Source organism: Manduca sexta, chromosome 20 (genome assembly GCF_014839805.1).
Source record: "Manduca sexta isolate Smith_Timp_Sample1 chromosome 20, JHU_Msex_v1.0, whole genome shotgun sequence".
Classification (NCBI taxonomy): Eukaryota; Metazoa; Arthropoda; class Insecta; order Lepidoptera; family Sphingidae; genus Manduca; species Manduca sexta.
In genome coordinates, this window is record NC_051134.1 from 9,024,129 (window position 1) to 9,050,140 (window position 26,012).

Sequence of the window (26,012 nt, forward strand, 5' to 3'; positions counted from 1 at the left end):
ATAATATGAACTGGTCTTCGATAACATGCCGTCGAATACATAGTCGGATACATTTTTACAATTCGCTGGTCTCAGGATATATTTTCTATACGCCAGGAGATCGACCACCGTACACAAGGTGTTAAAACCCGCCGAAGTGGCCCACGTAAGTGTGACGCATTCCGAGATCAGCCTGTGTATATCCGTTTCCAACAAGCCGGCATTATTATGTCGACTGCCGAGGGGTAATCACCTTTCATCAGTCAACATTCTATGGAGCTCACTACACTTACCATCCAGTGCAGATGGGTCACTGCTGTGCACGTATAAAAAAATACCTAACCCCGGCATATGAATCTTTGTCACTTACAATTTATTAATGTCGTAATTCCCGTAAGTGTTCCATCCATTCCCAACTTGTCTCTGGCAAGATCATACAAATCACTAGAAATCTACGAGTAGTTCATCGACTCTTCAGTATTAACAATTTCGCTGAAGTAATTTGTGAGTCTATAAAAAAAACTGCGATTTGCACGAACATAGAGATTAGAAAACATTAACTACAGCGCTTCAAGCAAAAAGTAATAACAGGAAAATATGGTTCGAATACCAGGAACTTAAGGAAATAAAGTGGTCATTAACGGCGAACAAAAAGAAACTTATTATTCCAGACCACTGCGCTAATTCTCAGTCGACGTGATTTTGTTTTACGTCGCCTAAAAGTAAACGGGCTTATAAACACTAAAGCCAAAGCCTGAAATACATTTCCCCTACTCATTACCAGGCAACATGACATTATCTCATAATTTTTATTAATTATAATTTAGATGGGAGGCCTATATCCAGCAGTGGACCATTTCTGGCTGAAACAATAATGATGATGATAATTTAGATGTCCACATTGTTATTCAGACTAGAAAAACAAGAACAAAGAAGAAATGTGCCAACTACTTTGGCCAGTAATAATGATAATTATGATTTATCTAAATTATAGTTAAACAGATAACTAACTTAAATGGCTTTGACGGTGATGTTCACACTACGCTTTGCTTATATCGCAGACATGGTTTTTAATTCCACATATTTTGATTATCCTAATTTATCCAAATAATGTCAATAGTCGAAGCTATTATATCCAGAAGGACTTTTACATGCAGGAAAATCTTCTTCGTAGCGATATCGCCGCTCATTGTACAACATAGATTTAAGAAAATGCATTAATCTTGTTTGTGTCTACAGTAACAATGGGTACAGTAAAGAGTGTTTGTATTTGTATTTGAAACTCTTCTTCTAGTTTTAAATAATATCTCCTGTATTACACAGTCAATAGAGAATTCTCAGAACTACTTTATGGTTATCTCTTAGCAAGCAAAAAAAATATTTCATAACAGCTCCTTGAACGATTTTTGTTCCTCCTAATACGGACGATGTCTAATGTAATCCGATATAATGTAAGAAATACGACACCGATCCGAGACGCGACGTGACGTCAGGCTGCGAGATTCAGGATTATATTTCACAAAATTGTCAAGTTTAATTTAATCAAAAGAAGGTATTCCTAGCAGTTTCTCCTGAAGGTTTAATAATTAATTTTAAAGCCGATTAGATAAGAGTCGTAGATGTAGTGAAAACTCGACATAATTTGCTTCGCATTCAAACGGCGGAAGTCGGACCACATTATCAGAACATTTGCCGTACTTCTTTTTTAATCTTGCTAGGCAAAATGATTAGACTGCAAGCGATTGCTCTGTCATTAATGTTAAAGGTAATTTCAAGTAAAATATCGATCCAGAAATTGTATATATCCCTCCATGGTCGGCACAATTATGCTCGTCTGTAATCACTTCTTCTATTTCAGGAAGTTAAGACTTACCGACAACAGTAGGCTCCAAGTCAACGAAGACAGCCCTCGGCACGTGCTTGCCGGCACCAGTCTCGCTGAAGAAGGTGTTAAAGGAGTCGTCTCCTCCACCCAAAGTCTTGTCCGAGGGCATCTGACCGTCAGGCTGGATGCCATGCTCCAGGCAGTACAGCTCCCAGCAAGCATTACCGATCTGGACTCCCGCCTGACCAATGTGGACTGAGATACATTCCCTCTGAGGACAAACGAGACAACAATCAATATCTGTAAACAATATTTTCAGATACTTCCCCTTAACAGTAACATCTCTAAGCAATAGTCACTCCTTAAATAATGATTAATCATATAAGAGTCACTCGTATAACATCTTGTTCCGATGTATAACATATTGGAAATATATATTAATATGACTGGCGTGTTCCTGAGGGAGTTACGCCGCTTCTTCTTCAAAACGATAACACTTCCAAGCGGTGGTAGATTTAACGATTCAACAGAGCTTGTGAAAAAATATTCCAATAAAGAACATTATTACTTAGAGTTTTGAGTTTGCGTTACGCGTATCAACTAAATAATGGCCTCCAACAGGCTTAGATGAAATATATCTGCGTACAAATTAATGTATTAAATTTCTAAAATTATTAACATAATATAGTTCCAAACATCAATTCAAGGGTCTTGCTGCGTCATGTTTTATCGACAGTTCTTTACTCCCTGTGTGTGTTATTTCTCAGGGGTACAATAAGGCAGGGTCACAATGGGCAAATAGTGAGTCGAAACGACTACGCTCAGTACATAAACAAAAACCATATATTCAGCCATTTAATGGGTTCTTGAACCAACAATACACACTCGATTTCATTACAGGTCAAAAGCTTTACAATGAAGAGGTAATTTCGGGGCTTAAAAGAAAGTACCGAATCACGGCGCATTATATCTTCCAAAACATTTCTTTTGAAAAAGTTGTCTTGGTAATTTATTTTCGAATGGTGTAAGTTAATGGAGTCTAGCGAAGAATATCTTTGAGACATTATTTAATATGGCGTTATCCTTTCTGGCTTCTTAATCTAGGCGCGGGATCAACAGAATTGTGGAGATTTTTTAAAAAAAATACTGAGAATACATTTCGTAATGCAGCAGTAGTAGAAGGCAGGATCATTTATGGACTAAAGATTCATATAATTAAAAACTAAGAGAGTAATTGCGAAGGTTTATTATAAGGAGATACTTAAATATATTTCTTACTATTGTACGGCCAGCCACAACGACATGGTTGTAAGTTACTTCGAAATATCAAAAAACGAGTCATATAACTCGTCCTAACAAAAGGCTATTCAAATTTTTCGTACAACAATTGTTAACTTTTATCATTAAAACCGTAATGTGGTGCGTGACTTTTTAAAATAAATTTAGGTCAGATAACTATGGTTACTGTAGTCAGGAAAAGATTTGTTGTTATGGTACGCTAACTTTATATTGTTTTGAGCATGCAATATTGTGTTTATTAGTTCATTATGGGCTATTATTTTGTTGACAAAAATGGGGTATTTGTATTAAGATTTATTTTCCTCCTACCTAATAACATTAATGGGAGATTTCATGGAAGACGTTTGCACGTTTTTAAAAAGTATTTTCAGAAATGTTTTGATTTGACGCACGAATATAAAAATATCCTAGAGCGGAATTTATATAACAATTTATTCTGGTTAAGCAACAGTAAGATACATATATTATATTATGTGCCATACAACGTTTAGTTATTGACACTGAAATTATTGGCCATATTACTTAGGTCTAATTTGAGTCACCCGAGCATTGAGAGTCGCATGATTTCATACATTAGTCTAAAATGTAGAACAAGTTAAAAGGGTTAGTCAGCGTTCCTTTTTGATACATCTGTAATCTGTTACGCACGAATTACTAGATGTCGTTTCGTTTCACACTACATTAATCTTATAATTTAATTTATGAAATTAAATTCCATACATTTTTCGTTATTAAAGTTGGTAAAGATGCAAATTAGAAGTCATTACGACCACCTTTAACATCACCAGCATGTGATGCACTCTAAACGCTGCGGGACTAGGTAACTGCCACTCCTCTAGCTTCACTGCACCGTGATGATACTCCGAACCGTCACAATCACGACAAGCGGCCATTGTAGTATATACAATCCATGGCTATAGTTATGATTCTTATGTCTAATGCACCATAAAATATAGGCAATAAAGGAAAATGATATAAATCACGAACTATGTATATCGATGTCACGCATGGCTGTTGCATCATAATTTATTGAAGGGAGGTTCGTAAGTTCGTGATGAAAAAAATAAATTATATGGGAATATACTTAGTCTGGCCATAAATACTGTTACACTTAATTATAAAAAAATATTACATTTGAATTTCGAATCTGTCATTTTTATACGATTGTTCATTGTGTTTTCTCATTTTGGCGCCAATACATTGTAAAATATTTTGCGATATTAAAATTGGTGTGGGGTGATAAAGAGAACCGAATCGCTGTGATAGCATTACACAAAGTAGGTATGGAGCCAAATGCAATTTTTAAAACTCTCCATACACTTGGTATTAGTAAAATGTTTGTGTACCGGGCTATTAATAGGTACAATGAGACCTCCTCTGTTTGTGACAGAAAAGATCTGGCCGTCCACGTAGTGTTCGTACGAAAAAGGTGGTCAAAGCAGTAAGGGAAAGAATTCGAAGAAATCCTGTCCGAAAGCAAAAGATTTTATCTCGGGAAATGAAGATAGCACCTAGAACCATGTCGCGTATTTTAAAAGATGACTTAGGACTTGCAGCCTATAAGAGACGCACTGGCCATTTCTTAACTGATAATTTAAAGAAGAATAGGGTGGTAAAATCGAAACAACTACTGAAGCGGTACGCAAAGGGAGGTCACAGAAAAATTTTGTTTACGGATGAGAAAATTTTTACAATTGAGCAACATTTTAACAAACAAAATGACCGTATTTATGCTCAAAGCTCTAAGGAAGCTTCCCAATTAGTCGACAGAGTGCAACGTGGACATTATCCGACTTCAGTGATGGTTTGGTGGGGTGTTAGCTATGAAGGAGTGACTGAGCCATATTTTTGTGAAAAAGGTATCAAAACATCGGCACAAGTGTATCAAGATACCATTCTTGAGAAGGTAGTTAAGCCCCTTAACATCACCATGTTCAATAACCAAGTATGGTCCTTCCAGCAAGACTCGGCGCCGGGTCATAAAGCTCGGTCCACGCAGTCTTGGTTGGAATCGAACGTTTCGGACTTCATCAGAGCTGAAGACTGGCCGTCGTCTAGTCCCGATCTTAATCCGCTGGATTATGATTTGTGGTCAGTTTTAGAGAGTACAGCTTGCTCTAAACGCCATGATAATTTGGAGTCCCTAAAACAATCTATACGATTGGCAGTGAAGAATTTTCCCATGGAAAGAGTGCGTGCTTCTATTGATAACTGGCCTCATCGTTTAAAGGACTGTATTGCAGCCAATGGAGACCACTTCGAATAAGCTTTTTATATTTTTAATTGTTTTATATTTATGTATTAAACTGACACACTGTAAAAGTAATAAATGTTATTTGCAGTTAACAATTTTCTTTTTTCTTTATTACAATATTTATGGCAAGACTAGGTATTTATTCTTTTGGGGACATATTCTTATAATATTTTAAGGGGAATGGTAGGTTAAGGATGGCTGGCTACTATACAATTCTTTAATATTTTTAAATATCCAATATGCAAGGTTTATCTTCGTGATTATAAAGATTTTCATTTTATTGGTTTTCTAACTATTCGTTCTTCATAATCAATATTGCATTCCTGTTGATAGTATTGTCAATATAATCAATATTGCATTCCTGTTATTAAGCGTATGAATGTAAGTGTTATTTTAAACTATGTAGTCGAATTTGCATGGAAGAATAAAATTAAATTGAAATGCATACATACTATTTAAAATAGCTATCAGAATTCATAAACAATATAACATTTGACGAAACGTTTTGAAAGTCAACAGTTCCCTATTTACTGTTTTTATTTGTTACCTTCAGCTCAGTCGGATTTCTTTAATAAAGAGGAATTTGTCGCAAACTTTTTATACGATACATAAATAACACGTCTGCCTATCGAGTATCGACTATCCCTATTTTTACAGTTTTTTATAATAACAGTAGGCATATCGCTATATGCATTCCGTGACATGACATCAGTAAAATAGGGATGATTTGGGATATATAAGGGAACTTTAATGGATCGATGCACGCACGGCAAATTGATACTAGAGATGTGATACATTGAAATATAAAGTATAGATAAATTATTTCAATCGACATTTAAGAATTAAAAATTACTTATATTGATGATTTTAAATTTATTTTCTATCCAGATAAAGCCACGTCAAATAAGTTTTATTTTATACAGTGTATGTGGATGTTTATTTGTTAATTCTTACTCCTTAATGATTTACGTGTAATTTTCTGTAATCATCTTTGACCAACCAAATATTTTTAGCTACAAAGCATAATATTTGTATTACCGCTGAACTTAGTTATTTGTCTACACATTTCACATAAAATTATAACTGCAACAAGTATAACTGATCGTTAACATGATTGGATATTTGTATGTAATTTGTTTCATATTATTTTCTGCACATCAATGGAAGCGGATAATCTCATATGATTGCCAGATAAATTGCAATGGTTCCGCTGATCGATATAAGAGATTAACGGAGTATTTTGAGTATATACTCAAAAGGGGTAGGTAAAGATGCGTCCAGCAAGTATCTATACCGTTTTCTTATTGTATTTCATCTCAATATACACACAATAATCTTACTGCACATTTTCTTGCACTCAACTTCTGTGCTTTTTGTAGACAATTAAGTAAGTAGAGGCTATGATTCAAATAAATATTACAATTACAAATAAACCAGTACCCTTGAAGGCCCACCTAATTTTACTTCTTCATAAAATCATTTCAAGGAAAAATGTAAAAAAAATATCCTATCATTAAATAACAACATATAACATATTATAAAATTAAATAATAAAAGAACTATCAAAACATCTGCGTGTATTTTTATACTACTTACATAAATATACCAAAAACATAAATAATGGGTCTTGTTAGGAACCGGGCTTTCGTCGGTCACACTACCATTTAAACATTTAAACCATTTATTTCTCCACACACACACATAAATACAACAAAAATAAGTATAAAAAGAAAAAAAACACACACACAGTTAACAATACCAGGTACACAACGGATTCCTTGCATGATGTGTGGTAGAAGGGATACCAGTTCACAACCTTACTATTTTACGAAAACTCTTGAAAAACATATTCCTTTAATTACGTTTTAATATAACAAAATAAATTAAATAAAAGATTTCCATTACTCTCCCAGCACTGCCGCAGTATAACGCTGTTTATGAGCTCATAACGCGTAAGGCGTATGAACGTATAACAGAACTGGCCTCCTGCCAACATTTCAAAAACCCTCCATACCAAATAGTATTGCTCGCGCAGTGATATGTTTCTAACATAATAGAAAATTTAAGTTCACGCCTCCGTTCGAACAGGTAGGCAGATGTTATTTCATAGACGTTGTTAAATAGCAAGGCGCGCGTTAGATAGTAACCAGCTACGCACATTGGATTACAACAGCTGTATGTCCCTGCATTGCGCTGAACCTCTGGCATTAGATGTTAAGTATTATAATGTATCGTAATAAGATATATTGGATACAATCCTATTCAAACTGGAGTACAGCAGTGCAGAACTAATACTCAATGGCCACCGAGGACAGACAAGACAGACAAACAGAGCCGTGCTTCCCTGTCTGGGCAGATACCAACTATCGATCTAATCAAACTACATAAGAGACCTACCGTAACCGCCTGTTGTTGTAACGAGGCTTAATTTGGATAGAAAATCAAATTCCAAGCACCTTAGAGCTGTTTTGGAAAGAAAAAACACAAATATGTTGCATTCCGTAGCATTGTACTACTTTACCACCAAATCCACCTATATATACAACTAAAATTCACATATAGGTATGATCAACGTCGCCCATAAACTTCTGGGAATGTCTGGGACATAACAAAGGCGTTCTCTACCATCAACTATCAAACCTCCTTTCAAAAGGGGCATGTCATGACGCCGACGAAACACCGTGGGAGGAAACGCAATCCAGAGTGCACAGGTGCAACTTCACGTGAGCCCATTTTGACTTTTCATTACTCAATACTTTACTTACTATTACAATTCACAAATAATTTCTAAAAAGTTATTCTTGAAACTGAAGGCCGCATTTTAAATACATATGTATTTTATCATTAACCACACAAGGCTCATTGTCCTCATATCGTCCCCTCTGTTCAGTTGATTGATGACATTTTCAAATACTGAAGCCGTACCACACGGTGTCTGAAACGCAGTCACGAACAGGTTTATAGACTAAATTAAATGTCATTAGTTTGATACGATAACTGCAGAAATTTCTAAATAAATAATGAATTATGTTTTAATTTGTGTACCAAATAGATTAACTTTTTCGTTTGAAAATGGATTACCTGCATCTCTCTGTCCCGTAAAAAATTACATTAATTTCAGAATGTGAATATTATATTTTCCTGTGTTAAAAACTAGTCTATGTCAACTTGCCCATGGCCCATGAACTTTATATATACAGAAATCGATTGCAATAATGAGTCGTTCAATCGTGGCTTAGAGAAATAATTTTCCAATTATTAAAACCGACATTCATGATATTATAACATTGTTCATGAACAATTCTACAAAAAAATTGTCTTGGCGGTAGCAATATAATATTAAACTTTCTAAAGGGGCGACTGAATTACAAACGAAACGCGTGCTCCTTGATAATGAACTACTCTTTGTGAACTACATGCCGTAGGCGGTGCAGGGCGATGCAGGACGATTGGCATCCTGCCAACCGGTCGAAATCCGCCGCAATGCGGTTGTAAAGTGCTTGTAAGATTTTTTAACAAAAACTGCTACGAACATTTCGGTATAAGGCATTCAGAGGTTTATGGAGTTCCTACTAGCATCGTCAAAGATTCTGAGATCGTGGTATGTAGCGTATCTAATGCTTTGAACTCGAATCAGGAGTTTAGTATTTTTTCCAACAGTAGAATAATAAACAAATAGGTCTGGTCTCACTTAGATAAAAGAAGTCATCAGTCATTAATTAGTAACGGTCAAATAATAATTACATAATCACCTTTTAATTTATTCATATTGTTATTATTTGTCAATTAGTTACTGGTATAAAAACGTAGAACGTCCGTAAGAGACAATTAATCGGAGAACAATATCGCGAGGAACACAACAATCAAAAAAAGAATAATGAATTTATTATTTACAATTTCAATATTAATTTCCACGTTTATCTACGTGAAAGGCGAGTGCTGTGGGTCCTACACCATCCGATATTCTTTGCCAGATGGTGAGACACAATGCGACGGTTACATACCGGGGGGACAACAAAAAACAGCAGTGGACAACGACGGAGTAGTGAACGACATATTCTCGAAACTGGACAGAAGGCGGCCGAAGTGTTGGGTGTCTGTCTGTAACGACGGACGTTCCCACCCCGGTACATATTGTGGAAGAGGTTCGTGTAACATGTTCGGCTGCAACTGCGATGGCGGGTGTATCGTTGCAGATTCTCCATACCCACTGGACCCTTACAGGAATTTTATGGACCTTCATAAGAATGATGTTAAAAAGGCTCGTGTTCTTGCTGAATGGGAAAATTGGCTGCCGTAGTTGATATAATTTACGAACGGATAATGCTTGGAATATTTGGATAAAATTATAACAAATAAATAATTAAATATTATTTGCAAGTTTTGTTACCCGAATTCATTCAAGGTATAAGCAAAGGTATTTTGTATTATAAATTTATTCTTATCTTATAATATATCTTACGCTTTACTTGTAACTAAGATGATAAATGCGATTTTTGTGAAATTGTTTAGATGTTTGTAAAACTCAGAAACCGGTAAATGGATTTGGCAGATATTTGGCTAACGAAGAAACCGTGTTCTGGATTACCATACAGTTTTCGTCATTGTAATTTACTCTCGTAAGATATATTTGACATTAATCAGTTTTTTAAAAAGATCACCTTAGCGGCGTAGTACAGATGGCACTAAGGATGACTACAGTGCACTGGGAAAAGTAGACACTAAAACTATATGAGAGAAGGGCATTCACGCGAGTGAAGCCATGAGCGATACCAACATCGGGTATCTAAATTCAAAATTAAATGCCATAAGTAGGTCTAATGAGAGCTCTATCATCCATAAACAAGAATAAGTACTTAATCTTAACAAAAATATAAATGTGAAAAAAGGCGGAAGTTCTTATCAAAGGTCCTCTAAATATACTCGAATAACAACTTCTTTAGCAAAAGGAGATAGATCTAACTGAACACCAACCTTCTAGAGTAACTTAAATCAGATATCTTGTCATGCACAACGTTCTTGACTTGATTTAGATTCGTTGTAATTTTCTGTTTAAGAGTGCGGCTTGGCAAGATTTTTGTCTATATAAGAATACAATACAGCACTGTTTACTCGTTTACCATTAATCCAATTGAAATGGCGTAATGTCTTCGATAAAGTTCGGTACGCTTCATAGGTCTGAGACAATACCTCTTGAACTGGCTGCCTCCTGGATACCTACACAGCCGGAAAGTGCAATGATCCGATAGTTCAACCGCCTGATTTAATGCTGTATTGTTTTTAGAAACGTTTTCCGTGACATTGTGAGTGAATCGTTTAAAAACTTATATTGCTTATTTTTGATTCAATTTCTTCTTAAATAGATAATTATTATATATAAAAATAAAAAAAAAATAATATATTTAATTTAATATGACTGTATAGTGTATAATCCGTATGTAGTAAAATCATATTTACAGCAACATCAATATATGATATGATGTTGACAACACTGAATATGAATGTCAAATAATACGCGCTATTTATAAAAAAAATCTGCCAACAGTGGAGCCACAGTCTAATAAATGAATAATTAAAAAATATTCAAACTTTCGGCTCACAAACTACTAAGAAGAACTGACTTTGATGCAAATTACATTTCACAAGTAACAATAACTTGTACTTAATTTGTCGATTGTCTCACCACAATGAGCTCACCGCCCTCATATCGTCCCGACGCCTCGGCCTCCCCTGGTTCAGTTGATTGATAATATTTTCATACACTGAAATCGTACCACACCGTGTCTGAAACGCGAACGCAGTCACGAAAAGTATTGTATGCTAATTCGTTTTACATTACCAACCATAAATTCGTGCAAAATAGTCCCTAAAATTACTAACAAAAAAAAGACTTATTGTGACTTAAAAGTCTGGTGATATGATTCATGAGAATAAATAAACCTTGAAAGAAATGCCTCTTAGCTAATTTTATAATTACAAATTGTTTGAACCAGCTTACACACAGGACCAAGTCAATAAATTACATTACATTTGTTTTTAATTTCTAATTTAATATTTTTTCTCTTTATTTCTCACTAAGTGTTGCTCGCGGCTTCGCCACTACAAAAGTCTTTAAAAAACTTTTTATAGCGCCACGTAAACAGAACTACTTTAATTTCATCTAAATCCGTTCAGTTGTTTTAGCTTTTACTTCAAACAATCATCCAAACGTTCAAACTTTTGCATTTATAACATTAGATATATCTACAAGTTCTTCAAAAATGTTTGTTGGAGTCTATTTCATATAATATTAGCTAATAGGTTATTGTTGGTGATATGATGATTTTGTACAGGGTTAATACCCTGTAAATAAAAAACTATTTTTATATTAACCATTAAATCAACTGTCATATTAGTTCATCGATTTACTTAACGAGTTTCTTATGTACAACAAACTTAAATAACAAATGACGCTACGTCACGTCTTGTATTAATCTTGATATTGGTGTTAGTACGGAAATCGGAATTATTAAACGCCTAGTATTATAGGGATAATTATTTTTCTACATCAGAATTTTAAAAAACGCTAAATGCTCTATATGTAGGTTCGAATGTTTGTCTGTTTATCTTCTAATATCTAATATAAATGGTAATGAAAAACTTTCTCTAGTAATTGAATAATAAAAGTCTTTTATGAATACAATAACAGAATACATAATAGAACGCCCTTCAGCCCATTTCATGAATAAAGGAATTATTTGTTAATATTATGGTATTATATTGTCATGTTAGTACACAAATACATCACGCCTTTATCCTCGAAGAGTTTGGCAGAGTAATAACCAGGGCACCCATTGCGCATGCAATACAACTACGTTATTAAGGCGGGCATAAGAATACTGAATCCTGAAGCAAATATTTCACATTCATTGTCCTCATAGATAATCAGCGCGTGAACGAGGGATCCCATTTTTGACAAAATATAATACATTTTTCTAACATTTTTAAATATATAGTCCTGTAATTGTTCCTCTCAATAATACAAATCGTCGTTCTATATCTTTCTTTCATTATGTTCGTTTATTGGTTTCAATACATCAATAAATAGCGTGGTTGTAAAATGTAGCATGACTTATTCCAGTAACCCTAGTGCAATTTACGAGGTATCGACGGATATCGGCGGAAACCACGCATGTGCACGCGGCGGGTTTAGCGTTTAGGGCGTCTGTCGGAAGCACTAGCGTTAGATTACAGTCATTAATGCCTTTGCAATTAGTGGTTTTATATGTCAGGGGGGTTTGTTGCGACGCAGTACCGTTCGGAAGTACTTATTTGATGAAACAGTGTTTTGTTTAGAATTGTACAGTTTTACTTATAAAAATTTCGCAAAGCTATGCTTACACAAATTTACTCGATTAGTTGTTAGTCCAAAGCTGCCATCTTGCCTCTTAATTAGGTTTCAAATAGGAACCGGTGTTGTTTTTGACAACTACTTAAGCAATTTTTAACAACCTCTTAACGCTAAAACAAGTTTATAAGTAAGACTCCTAATATTTATTGACAGCCATTGTAAATTAATGAAATATAGACTGTATTTTAGGTAGTAAAGATATCGGCATGGACATGCAAAATATGGATCAATAATTGCTGTAGGTTTGTAATTGATACAAAACAAATATGATGTTTTGGTAGTGATGACTTCGTGATATTGCATGGTCCTTACAGCAACTAATTGTTTTGTGGTCTTGTGAATATTAATTAGGGCGCGCGATGATGTCTTGCTAGCTTGGTTATCTTGTTGCCCTTGCTCTTTACCCCCTATCCATAATAAAGGACCGTCTCCCTCGTCCTCATCATAGAACATTATTCAAACGATTAACAATTTTCGTTTTATTTTTCACAAAAAATGTTTACTCCATTCCACATGTAGTCATTATAATATACTTACAGATACTTCGCTTTTGATATTTTGTATTCCGGGTCGAAGGCAATTTTGGGAATTGAGCGTAATTGTTATCATTATCAAACGAAAATTACCTGTAATCTTGAGAAAAATAATTTCATATCTGGTTCATAATTACTCTAATTTTAAAACACTTAAGTCGGGCGTGACATATTTTGATGTAATTATTTAATAGAAGGAAATATACTCTGGCACATTCATTTATTATTAAAATAATTTATATTATATATGGCAACACTGCCGAGGACATTGTTAAACAAAGGCACTAATTATAAACAGCAGTTGATTTACAACTAAATGAGACAGAACGCCTTAAAGTATGCATCACTAAGTCTGGCCAACGACTGAATCTATGATTACACGTAATAGAGCCGACAGAGGTCAACGCACCGGCATCCAACACTAATTTCCTTCGCCATTCCGGCGCAACAAAAAAAGTTTATATAAAAAAGTAAAAAATGAAAGATACACGCATTGTTCGTCGGCCATGGCCGCCGCCCTGATTATGAGTTGACGAATCGCTCAGTGGGACGCCGCTACTGGTTTGTTTTTCTATATAAAAAATGATTAGTTTCATTAAGCATATGTATTGATCAATAACATGTTCCCATGACTAAATAAATATAATAAATAATAGTATCATGGCCATCAATCAAATGTATTTTCGATTTGAAGCTGTAATTATAACTAAAATATAATTTTGGACTATGGAATTACCTGAACCTTAAGTATCCTGATTATTCAACATTACAGTTGGATTGGTTTCTATCTCTATATACAGTGTGCTTATTTGACACTTTCTAGAAAAAAAAACCTCCCCAAACTTTAGTACTTTCTCTCCGTCTTAACAATATTGGTTAATAAGAAACAGCATAAACCAAGATAAAATCAAGGAATAAAAATCGCCCATATTTTCTTTATCCATTTAATAATTCTAAACAGACTAGTAAAAACTTAAACTTAACCCTTAATAAGTTTAAAATTACTTTATAAATATCGAATGACAGGGAGGGCACCGCGAGGGTTGGTGACGTCACTCGGCACTCCTGTCGAGTGACTCACAGCTTTGTTTGAAGAGGATTGAATTACAGGCTTTCTGGATAAACTGTTTGTTTATATTAGATATACTATGTCTAGACTAAAGACTGTGTAACTAAAACAATATGCGGGATTTTATTAACGTTGGTAGGACGGCGGGAAAATATAAGTGAATTAAGGTTTAGTTTTATTTATTTAATCATTAGAGGGGCTTCGATTTTATTTCTCTTATGGATTGAAATTATTTTATATAAATCTCTATGTGCGTTTGTTTCTTCACACAAAAATTCTTAGTATAAATATTCGACACTATTGTCTTTGAAAATTGTTTTTAGGTCGTTAAACCGTCCAGCGTCCGACATATTGATTTTCGGTGATGTCATCAACGCTGTCCCCGCAATAATTAAAGTCTAATAAATATAACATCCCCATTATATCGAATCAATTATTCTTTAGACAACAAGCAAAGGTATGAATCTTTAAATAAACGCGCCATAAAAATGCGGCAATTCTTAATCTAAAGTTTAAAAAGGGGGAGCGAATACAACGCTCAATTTGTTATTGTTAATTTCCCTTTAAACGTCATGCCAAAACATTTTTTATGAATGTAAACACTTGCGTCAATCAGCGCCAGCAATGACAAAAAATAACAGTAATTTAAATTGTCGCGACGTGAAAAATACATGTCATTGTGTTTTTGTCGTTTAATTCAAAGATATTGTAAAAAAAACCGTGCGGGTCCAATTTTATTCCCTGATTTGTAACCAATGTAGATAAGAATTTTTTGACAAATACAAGTAGGTTTACCATTATTACGAATTTTGCAGGTCCAGCTACGCATTTATCTCTACAATTGTCCAACGTACTGATATAATATATATTACGTTAATTTTAGTAATCAAGATAAGTATTTGTTAAATAATGTATGTTTCCGTGTTTTTGTTGTCATTTAAAGAGCTATTTTGCTTATGAATAAACGAACTAAATTTGAAATAAGTTATAAACAACAATTTATATGTAACTGAATTCCAGTAAGTAACAATAACCCCAATATCTTGCAACAGCTGTCTCCTTATGAATCATGTTACGCGGAATCTTCTGCCATTTGCTCCCAAAATGGCACACACTCATACACCAGGATTGGTACAGTTGTAAAGGGACATGCTGTGTCATCGGAAAACAGTATGGCGCTGTTACCATATACTGAGAACTGATACGATCTGACGAACGTTTGGCTCGACTCGTTTCAGTTTTAGAAAAATATGAAATGCAACATGTAGTGTATGTTGAAAGTACTAACTCTCTAAGTACTTGCTAGTTTGGAAGAAACATCTAATACAACGCGACATTCAGCAATTTAGGCTGGAAAACGATTGCCAGTAATAAATAATATTTTTATTTTTTTTTACTCTTTATTTAAGGAGCTTGGTCGTTATTGCACGACTATGTCGCTCCGTACGTCCACTTTTATCCATGCCTACTAAATTTTTATAAAATCAAAATATTTTTTTAATAAACCCTTAGCCTCTTCCGATACTAGAATGGACAAAAAGCTATTTATGCTGCCCAATAATAAATAATTATTAATAAAGATGAACGTTAGTTCCCCGCCCTGCGTGACGACGCGAGACCATTCGTCAATAAATTACGTAACAAGAGTACCAGTAGAAGATTCACAATAACTAACTTTGTTACAAATACAATACTTATTTCAAAGGTTATTATAATGATATTGATGCGCCAGTTCTAGTACCCTAGCTCAAGGAGCAATCAACGATTCCTTATACATAATTCGACATATCAAAACAACGCATAAAAAGTGAGTATCATTGGTAAATACATCATCACATTATATTAGCTAATCATAATCAAACCAAACCCCAAACATTATAGAGTAAAGAAATTAATTTAATTAAACATCACGTGTATCACGAGAGAATTCCAAACACCATTTTAATAATTACATGGGGTTGGGTGGCCACACCTTCAGCCAAATTAATAACTTTTGAATGAGGTCCATTAACCTTTTAAGGCATAATTAATTTGCGATTTCATGATCACATATCTAGCCATCCTGAGACATGTGAGGTTAAGTTTATGAGTCTGAGCATATCGAAATGAAGTCGTAACCTATATTCCTGGAGTTCTGTAATTGTTCATGATTGGATAATGACGGATAAACATCTTCCACGACCTACGCACTTATGCATTTCTATCCACAAATGAACAGAAAAACAATGTAATTAAAGCGTATATTAGACATTAGTGTATGAAAGATTATTGAAAAACTAAACTTTGAACAACATTCAGACACCAATTTATGTGTATTAATATAGTGCATCTTTACACCGGTTATTTTAACATTGAATTCATTCTTAATTTTTATTCAACTTCTAAGAGTTGGCATAACAATTAATTCCCATTTGATTTATTTGTGTTAAACAATTGGGACTACACGTAAAAAAATCCTGATTCGTCTCTAGGCAAAAACTGGTTACACCTATGAATTAATGACTTTGACAAATCTAGAAATCAACTTCACTACAAAAGCAGGTTGGAAATTAAAAAAAAATCATTACTAAAAGCCTAACTCCTCACTCCTATTAACGGCTGGTACTCTGCAATCACTGGTGAAAGGCAGAAAGCCATCACGATCGTAATAATCGGCCATCGGCAGTCGCACGAATAAATTAGTTTCTTTTTTCATTAGAAAATGGAAACTTGTGGTCAATACACTAATTAATACTATGTGTAACTAGACTAGTAGATAAAAAAACGAAATAATAACTTCTTTAAGCAAACCTTCTTGAATTAAGGAAAAGTTTCTCCCTCTCTTCTATGTTGCCGTGCTCTGTAGGGTCCAGGATTATGTACTTTTCTTAATTTGTAAAACCTATATTTTAACAATTGTGCAGTGCAATAAATTAATTGGTTGTATAATGAAATAAATCTCATTAACGAACCGGCAAATAATGACTTATTATCCTTAGAATCTGTAATGAAATCTTGATGGTGCAGCGCCCAATTAGTCGAGTGAACATCAAGAGGCCACGAGTGTGTTGACGCGGCAAATCTTTGTATTCTGTAAATATTTATTTCAAATATGGTTGTGGAGCCAATATTCGCTTAAAGCTACCCCTAGGACCACAACACAAGGATTTATTGTGTTCGGTTAGGCCCACGTTTGCCGCTGCTGTTTTTTAGAGAAGTGCCGGCAATATCACCAGATAAAATGTCCCTTGTTTCAACTCTGCTCAATTTATCACAGATCCTTTACAAGAAAATATTATACATCATATTAAACCAATACTGTTTTGAATTAATTTACGTTGAATAATTGTGTTTAAATTTTATTTAAACTTAATTAATCAACGTAAATGTATGACCATTCCTACTGTCCAGTATTAAGTATTATTTTCAGGTACAAGTGTGCATCGTCGGTGGAGTGGCTCGCGTTTGGCAACTGTACCGTTCGCACCGTTATGTTCGTGATCAACTAAATTATTACTTCTATCCATAATAATTAGCTTTTGTTCGAATGCTCTGTTATTTTGCCTACTAAAATATACGTTACTTTTTTATTGTTGAGAATTTTTTTTTTCATTATCATTTATTTTGTTGTGACAAAAATATTTATTTTTTTAAAAAGTCAATATTACTTTGTCCGACCCGAGGTTTGAAACCAAGACCTCAGCACTGCAGCCAAACCGTAATACAACTACGCCACTGAAGCAGCAGTTATATTGCAATTAAAATGAAACTGACCAATGAGATACATCATATTCAAACGTCAGATATCAACGATCTTAAAGACTTCAATAATATCAATGAGACTGATTTGTATTCGCAGTTCTCAGAGTGTGTTACGCGAAACGGAGCCAGTCACGGGTGGGCAGCCACCGCAGGGGATCGATTACCTATCGCGGATTACTCGCTCTTGCATAACCTTTCTCATTGTATAATTTAATTATAAGAATCGTGTCACATTACGAGTTATTTATACAACTGGACTTCAGATGATGAATCCATCGACGTGAAAGTTTATTTGAATGTTGTTATGAAGTTAAATACTCAGATTGACCAAGTCCTTGATTACTTAGACTAGTTTTCTGGGAATGTGCCTAGAAGGACTATCATATTATTATATATTGTCTCACTGCTGGTGACGGGCCTCCTACTACTGAGAGGGATTAGGCCTTAGTCCAACACGCTCGCCTAGTGCGGTAGACTTCACACACCCTCAAAATTCCTATAGAAAACTTCTCAGGTATGCAGGTTTCCTCACGATGTTTTCCTTCACGGTTAATGTAAGCGATTATTCACTGAGAATACACACATAATTTTAGAAAAGTCAGAAGTGTGTGCCTATGGTATTTGAACCTGCGGACATTCGTCTTGGCAGTCCGTTCCACACCCAACTAGGCTATCACCGCACATACGTAACCATAATTATTTCACGTATAAAGGTGCCCCTAGCAGATTGAAATTAAGCAATTAGGCTTTCCACGAAAAAACCATTACAAAGCACGCGGCATACGGATTTTTCGAAGCGCACGTCGCACGAACTTCGCACGGGAAAGCTCGCAACATACATTATTTATTTATTAGTGCATATACTATTGCACGTTATTCAAATTTAAATCACGACTCGGTACAAATTATAGTCTATTTGTGCCAATGGGATAGACGTGGATTTAACCTGTAGACGCGCCTGGACTAAATCGCAATTTGAATTCTATTTTACATAGAATTTAATAAGTAGTCCGTATACAGGGTTATTTTGGCATTACGTCACTAAATGAAACCACATATTTGTAACAAATAACACTTTATAACAAGTTAGTAGATGTGTGAACAGTGTAATTTTCGAACAAAAAAAAGTGAACCACAAAAAATTATTTTGATATTATATGCTCTAATATTACTAGTGCCAATCTAAGAGAATTCGTTACAGCGGCAACATCACACTTTTAGCAACGCAATGTCTAAATGGCCCTATCTTATCTATAATATTGAGTTTGGGCCCTTATAATGATTTTAAGGCAAGGCTTTTAGTTAGTCATTATATCTTAATGTCAATTATTATAAAAGACTTCAAAACTATCTTCAACAAGGTCCAAGCCAAAAACCGCATAGAATGATATTTCAAACAAACGTCAAAAACGCGAAATTAAATAACATTTTGACTTAAAATTTGATCGCCTAAATCTCTTTCGTTGTACTTAAAAATAATGCATATTATCATGATATTGTTCATTACATTCTTCATTATTTCAGTAACCAAGACAAACGCCATTCGATACGGCATATTCTATTGAAACTATTAGTATTGTGCTAATCGTCGCCCTGTTTTTCCTGGAAACAAACTAACAAACACTGCAAATAGCAAACCGCAAAATGACAAAACGTTGCAAATATATTTCCTCGTTATTTTACTATGCAGGTAATATTACTATTTATTCAGTGCATTACACAGAATGATTTGAATGTTATTGTCATATACCTATATTTAACTGTGTTATTGTAATAGATGTGCGATTTCGAAAGTTATTTCAACGATTGTTAGAACTAAAGGCGAAAAGTGCGAAATGGATTGGAATTTTAAATAATTTTAGGCTAACTTTTAAACCCGGAAAAATATACAAGAGGACCGTAGCTTTCTCAAGGAGGCGAAGCTGTGAAAAACTCTAAGTGATATTTGTAATAAAGCCCCTATTCTTTTACAAAAGCTGAGAAGCCGACTATTTTTGTAATTGTCATTTTTTTTCCCTAGTTATAACTCAGAGACGGCTTGACAAAGCGGGCATACTCTGCGAGGAAACAAAAGATCGCGGCTGATTCACGCGCTCAAATATTAACCAAAAAATATTTTTTAATCCCACAATGGATAGAACACTCGCTAAACCACCATTGTTAAGAATCCAAGCTATGAATAATACCTAATAAAAAATACAAACATTTGCCCAACTTCATGTTTTATAAAAGTCTTTTTAACAACATGCAATTTATGAAGTAGTTGGAACAAGAGATGTGAAGTGACACAACATGGTGATTATTTAGAACGAGTCATTATTTATCTGTTACGGTCTCATCAATTGATAAAATAGAGTACCTAGTCTTTCCGAAATGAGTGAGACTCCTAGTATTACATCATGACGTCGAAAGTTCGAAACTACCAACCTTTGACTTTTCGAAGTTACTAATGTATTCATTGTTAATTGTCGCTAGCTTAACAGGGAAAGGAAAACAACGTGAGAATACCTTCATACTTAAGAATTCTCCATAAGTATTTTAAAGGTATATCAAGTCCATCAACCCACATTAGTCCAGCGTGGTTGAATTAGACTTAATCTCTTTTCCAGGTGTGGCCCATGCTCAGCATGCAGCAAAGTATAAAATCCGTGGTATATCTTACTTATTGCACATTACAACTTTGCTGCTAGAAGGATATGTATCCGCCCGGATAGCGAACATCATACACAAGGTGTTAAAAAACGCTATAGCGGCCCCTGTAAGTGTGTCGCGTTCAGGAATCAGCCTGTGTATATTCGGGTCCAACACGCCGACATCTCTCGTCAGTCGACCTTCTATTGGACTCCACTTACCATCAGGTGCATGGGGGTTACTATGCACGTATATATATATAGATATTGTATCGCATTGGTTATTAGAGCTTGTTATTATTCGAGTCAGAGAACGTGTACTTGAGTAGCCGTGTAACTGTGTGTTCCTACAGTTCATAACTCTTGGCTTAATTAATTCTTTCTTCGAATGATAAACTTATAAAGGTGACAATGATATTGCAGTGGAAATAAAAGTATCCTGAGGCAGACGATCAATCTACATACAATAAATGTGTCACACAGACGTCCTGCGCGCGCTGGGCGCCGGTGTTACTAATGAGAGCTATTTGTGAATCCTGTAGTATCGAGAGGATATCGATCCGCTTATAGAATCTATAATACCATTCGTTGGTGATTCACTTGCATTTTTAAGGATCTGTATTTTATAAGATCAATTTGTTGTCCGTCTGTCTGTTTGTCAAAAACATTTTGCGCAGAATCGCGTAGTTATCGAGTTGAAATTTATTTCCAATACTCGGGTCTATTGGTGGCTTTCAGCTATGACAGAAACAAACGTGTAAGTTAATCCGTTTAAAAGATATGTCATTATATCGCATATTTTAACATATTTTATGATTAGCAAGAGAATCATAACCTATAAAGTACTTCCGGTTGACTTAGAATTATAAAATTTGGCAGGAAGCTACATATGTCTCACAGCACAAGTTCAGAAAAAATTGAAAACTGAGATACGAATTTTATTATATTGTAATTTCTTTTAGGGGTACTGGTGTTAGTGTGATTTTATTCTTTTAATAATTTATTGATTTTGTTAGTGTCATGATGTGCGAATAAATAATTAGTATTTAAAACCGTAAAGTTGTACTTTAATAACGAAAAAAGCTAATTTATTATATCAAACTTATTATTTATAGTTAGTACAATAACTGTAACTAGGGATCAAACGGCAAAGTTAAGTTTGTCAAGTTTGAACTTATATACTTAGATACCTTATCAACAAGTTTGTACGGAACACTCATTGCATTGCAAGTCCAACTCGCGCTTGTCCAGCTTTTTTTTTATTATAGACAGCCGTATGAAATTAGTCTTTTTATATAATTATTCTATATTTAATGAAGATATTGTTTGTTTACATTTTCTTGTAAACCATAGTAACCCAAGAATTATTAATTATAATCCATCTACTATTGAAAATGTAAATTTGTGTAACGTTTCTTGTTAATAAGCTAAATTATATTCATAACTAGTCAATTGTAAAATATTATTATAGATCTCTATTTCATATCGGTCTACACTACCCATTAATTGTTTCAAGCTAACATTACTCATAATATATTAATTATTTAAAAGGCATTGAATTCAGCTCTAGAAGCAAAACACGCAACAGAACTTTGAATACATATCAGCTGAATTTCAGTTTAAAAGTTAATCTAACGTGACTTTTTTTTTGCTTTTTCAGCCGTCCGCGAGCATAATTTACATGAAATGAATGTTCGTGACTAATGCAATATCGCTTATGCCATTTTGGGACGATTTAAAAACTTAATGAATTAATCTATATATAATAAAGTAGCGGAGTTTAATGATTTTCTTTTTACTAACGGTGGCGTAGAGCGAGGAATAGGAATCAGATTCGTTTTCCAGTAAAGTAAATTTTTCTAACACGATTTTCTTTGATGACTAAGGATATTAATTTTCGACAAACACATATTGAGTGTTACATCAACTCTGTATTAAAAAAGAATAATAGAAAGAGGATGAGTATCAATAAGTAAGTTTAATTATTATTTAAATCTTAATTTTGCGACGCTATTACGTTTAGGCAAATGGTTTTCTAATAAGAAGGGATATTCACCTTAGAACGTCACGCTAGTTTGATTTAAGTCAATGAACCGATAGATTTTACAGTTTATGCCATTAGCGAGTATACCTTAAGTAACCTCCATGTTTTTGACGTAGTTTTACAAAATTAGGGCTTTAAAACATGATTTCACTAATTATGGAGTTAAATACATTATTAAGAGGAACAAGTGACTTCCTAATAGTCAGCTCCGTGATTGTTCGTAAAAGGTAGCAACGCCACTCAGAATTTAGAATTATAAAGCTCTGTACATGCGTTTAGACATAAAATATTTGTTAAGTGTATATTCACAAAACACTTGCTACAGAATCATACAAATCTATAGTTCCTGTATGAGTGCCTATAACCCGATTCTTGCCGGCTACCCCTTCTTAATTTATGTAAAATATGATTATCTTTAAAAAAATTTGCAGACCGACCGACAGACAGATTCACACATATCATTATTACTTATATACTTATAAAATTTCACCTTTCGCCACTGCTCTACATACTGTTGCTCGATGACATATATAGACATAGCATCATCATTATAATAAGAATTCTTCGAAAATCGTCTCCTCCAATAAGTTCAGACACGGTTATCAAAATTCAAATTACCGTGCATAAGTTTTGCTTATTATTCGACTTAAAACCCGCAACTAACGAGATATCGTTAGATTAATGTTCCAAAAAATTAGACGATTCAAGTTTTTTAGCCTTTGTCGAGTCATTGTTACAGCTTAACATAAACTTTAATATAGAGAAACTATATTTCAATATTAGTAGAGCCACTGTAGACAGTTTAGTCTAGAATACTTATAATATTGCATATTCTACAATGTTAAATGAGTTTTTAATCAATTTAATTGATTTGGTTTTATTTAAATAAACTTGGACCATGTCGGCGATTTGAAGTGTACTAAAAGTTCTAGTATGCTTAAACCAATAATACTTTAATATTCTTTATATTCGTATTCTTTACAAAAATCATAATGCAGTCTAGAAATATTTTACATGACCAAAAGTTGCAGAGAATTGAATTTTTCAGACTTAAATTTTTACCCCTAATGGAGACTGCGCTGTGAGCTGATTAGGGTTACAACAGCTAAAGAAAAAAGAATAGAAGTTTATTTGAGGCCTATAAACCTCTCTAAATTACGAATAAGTTCAAATCATACAGTTGTCGCAAAAATATTATAATTATTTTAATTTGTAACCAATAGTTATAAAAAGTTACATTATAAGTTTTCTGTTATTTGGGCATTAAAGTTCGAAAAGTTTAATAAAAATAATATTACTTAAAAAAATATAAAAAAAAACATAAAAAAGGTTATAAAAAGTATAGTTTCCAATATATAAATGCAATTTAAAATATCAAAATAAAACTTTTTTTTTCCGAATCAATTCCTGTACGCAATAACGGAGCAACGGCACTCCGCGAAATGGGTTATTTTTTAATAAAAAAAATCGACTTACCATTTTGCAGTAAGTTTTTGGAGTTTCGTAAGAGGAGGAGTGGCGTGGTCGTCCGCTATGCAACGCACCGGGCCGCACTGTGCTTCCCGGCGCGTCACGCAGGGCTTTATACACCGCCTGAATCGCGCACGACGTATTCTGATAACCACGGCGATTTTGATTCGATATCGAAATACAGGAGTCTAGACATACTTGGTGCCGTAGGGGAGATTTAGCAAGTATGTTTTTATTTTGCTTATAATTCTATGATAATATCCAAGGTACATTCTATATTATTTTAGGCCATAAATCCATTGAACAATATTTTAAGAGTACGTAAGTTTTATCGTCGCTTTGACTGTTGGTGGGATGGTATGGGATATTTTAGTACAGAACAAGTAAAATATCCCCTATAGCGTCCTTTTCAAACGTGTTGCCTTCGGGGGACCGAATCATGAAGCCTACTGAGCTTGATCAACAACATTATCTTAATAATTATAAAAAAAAAAACATATTTTGCTATGCTCAATGTGAGAAAGCAATGCATTCAGCTAGAACGTGTGATTAAGAATATTTTAAGTCTAACTAGCATCAACAAACTGAGATAAAAAAAATCGATATTATGGTGCATTTATTACAAATCGATTTTAAAAGGAAAGACGTCACTGTTGTATAACCTTTTCGTCCGGAAACAAGGCGATTTCGACTACAAATAAGAGGAGTCAGTCCTTCCACAAATTCAATGAACACGGACCGATTCATACACCGACAAAATTATATATCGCTCTCTCGTAAACATATTTATAAATAAAACCTAAAATCTAACTCAACAGATCAGAATAGTCAATCCACAGGGTTTCCAACTTGCCTAACAACTGCACAAACGCAATATCGTCAATTTTAAACTCATTACGGCCGCGATCGATCGTGGAAATATCCAGAATAGCGACGTTGATTCACTCGCTAGTGTGGCCAGACGGCACACCATTTTTCAGTTTCGCTTTTAGTTTATAGCGGTGACTAAAGCTTAGGATTTTTTTTTCGGATTTTGTTCATGCGTGACTTGGTGTTTTGGAGCTATTTTTATGTTTATAAGTGCCTAATTTGTTTAACAGCTTAATTTTTCTATTTAACGTACAAATAAATCGCTCGTCTGCTTCAGCAAGCCACACGACGGCATATAAATGGTAAAATACATACAAAAACTTCGAATTACTAAACTCTACATGGCTCTACACTGCGCTGGTAATTCTAAAACGCTAAATAATTGCTCTGGCTACAATGTGTAAATTGGAATAATCTGGTCGCTAAACTTTTTCGAGTCCTTAAACTTTTTTTTTCATCTATGTACCAGGATGCTACCGGAGACATGTCGTTTTTTGAAAAAAACGTAAGTCAGTCTAATCACTGGGCCAAAATGAGACCTAGCAGTGCCAGTACGAATATCGTAGTCTCTACATTGTAATTCAAAGTTGTTACTGATGTTACTATAGACAAGAATGGCGCCCGTCAGACGAATAATATACTTGACTCATCTAGCTGTATGAAGAAAATATTTGTCAAATGAGAACTCTTTCCGCAAATATTTCATACCCAGCTTTTTAGGATTGACAATTGGGAAGTCTCAATTTCATAGCCACTGTTTCAATTACACATTTCCCATGTCATGTTAAAGATATTATAGAGATGACATTTATCATTGACCCTGTGTCCTTGAAGGGGTAAGCAGAGGAGGACAATAAGTGAAGTCACTTCACCATACCAGTTTTAAAACAAATCAATCCTCACAGCAA

At 34.3% G+C, this 26,012-nt stretch overlaps 1 protein-coding gene across 1 annotated transcript in view; it reads right to left on the bottom strand.

The window, feature by feature from the left end:
• Positions 1 to 24,334, bottom strand: part of LOC115448132 (tubulin alpha-1A chain) — a 31,466-nt gene extending 7,132 nt beyond the window's left edge. Inside the window, exons 1-2 of the mRNA XM_030175446.2 lie at positions 24,241 to 24,334; positions 1,853 to 2,075 (exon numbers count right to left, since the gene is read on the bottom strand). Coding sequence (XP_030031306.1) covers positions 1,853 to 2,075; positions 24,241 to 24,243 — 226 coding nt within the window. The 5' untranslated portion in view covers positions 24,244 to 24,334. The remainder of the gene's footprint in view (positions 1 to 1,852; positions 2,076 to 24,240) is intronic.
• Positions 24,335 to 26,012: the final 1,678 nt, after the last annotated feature.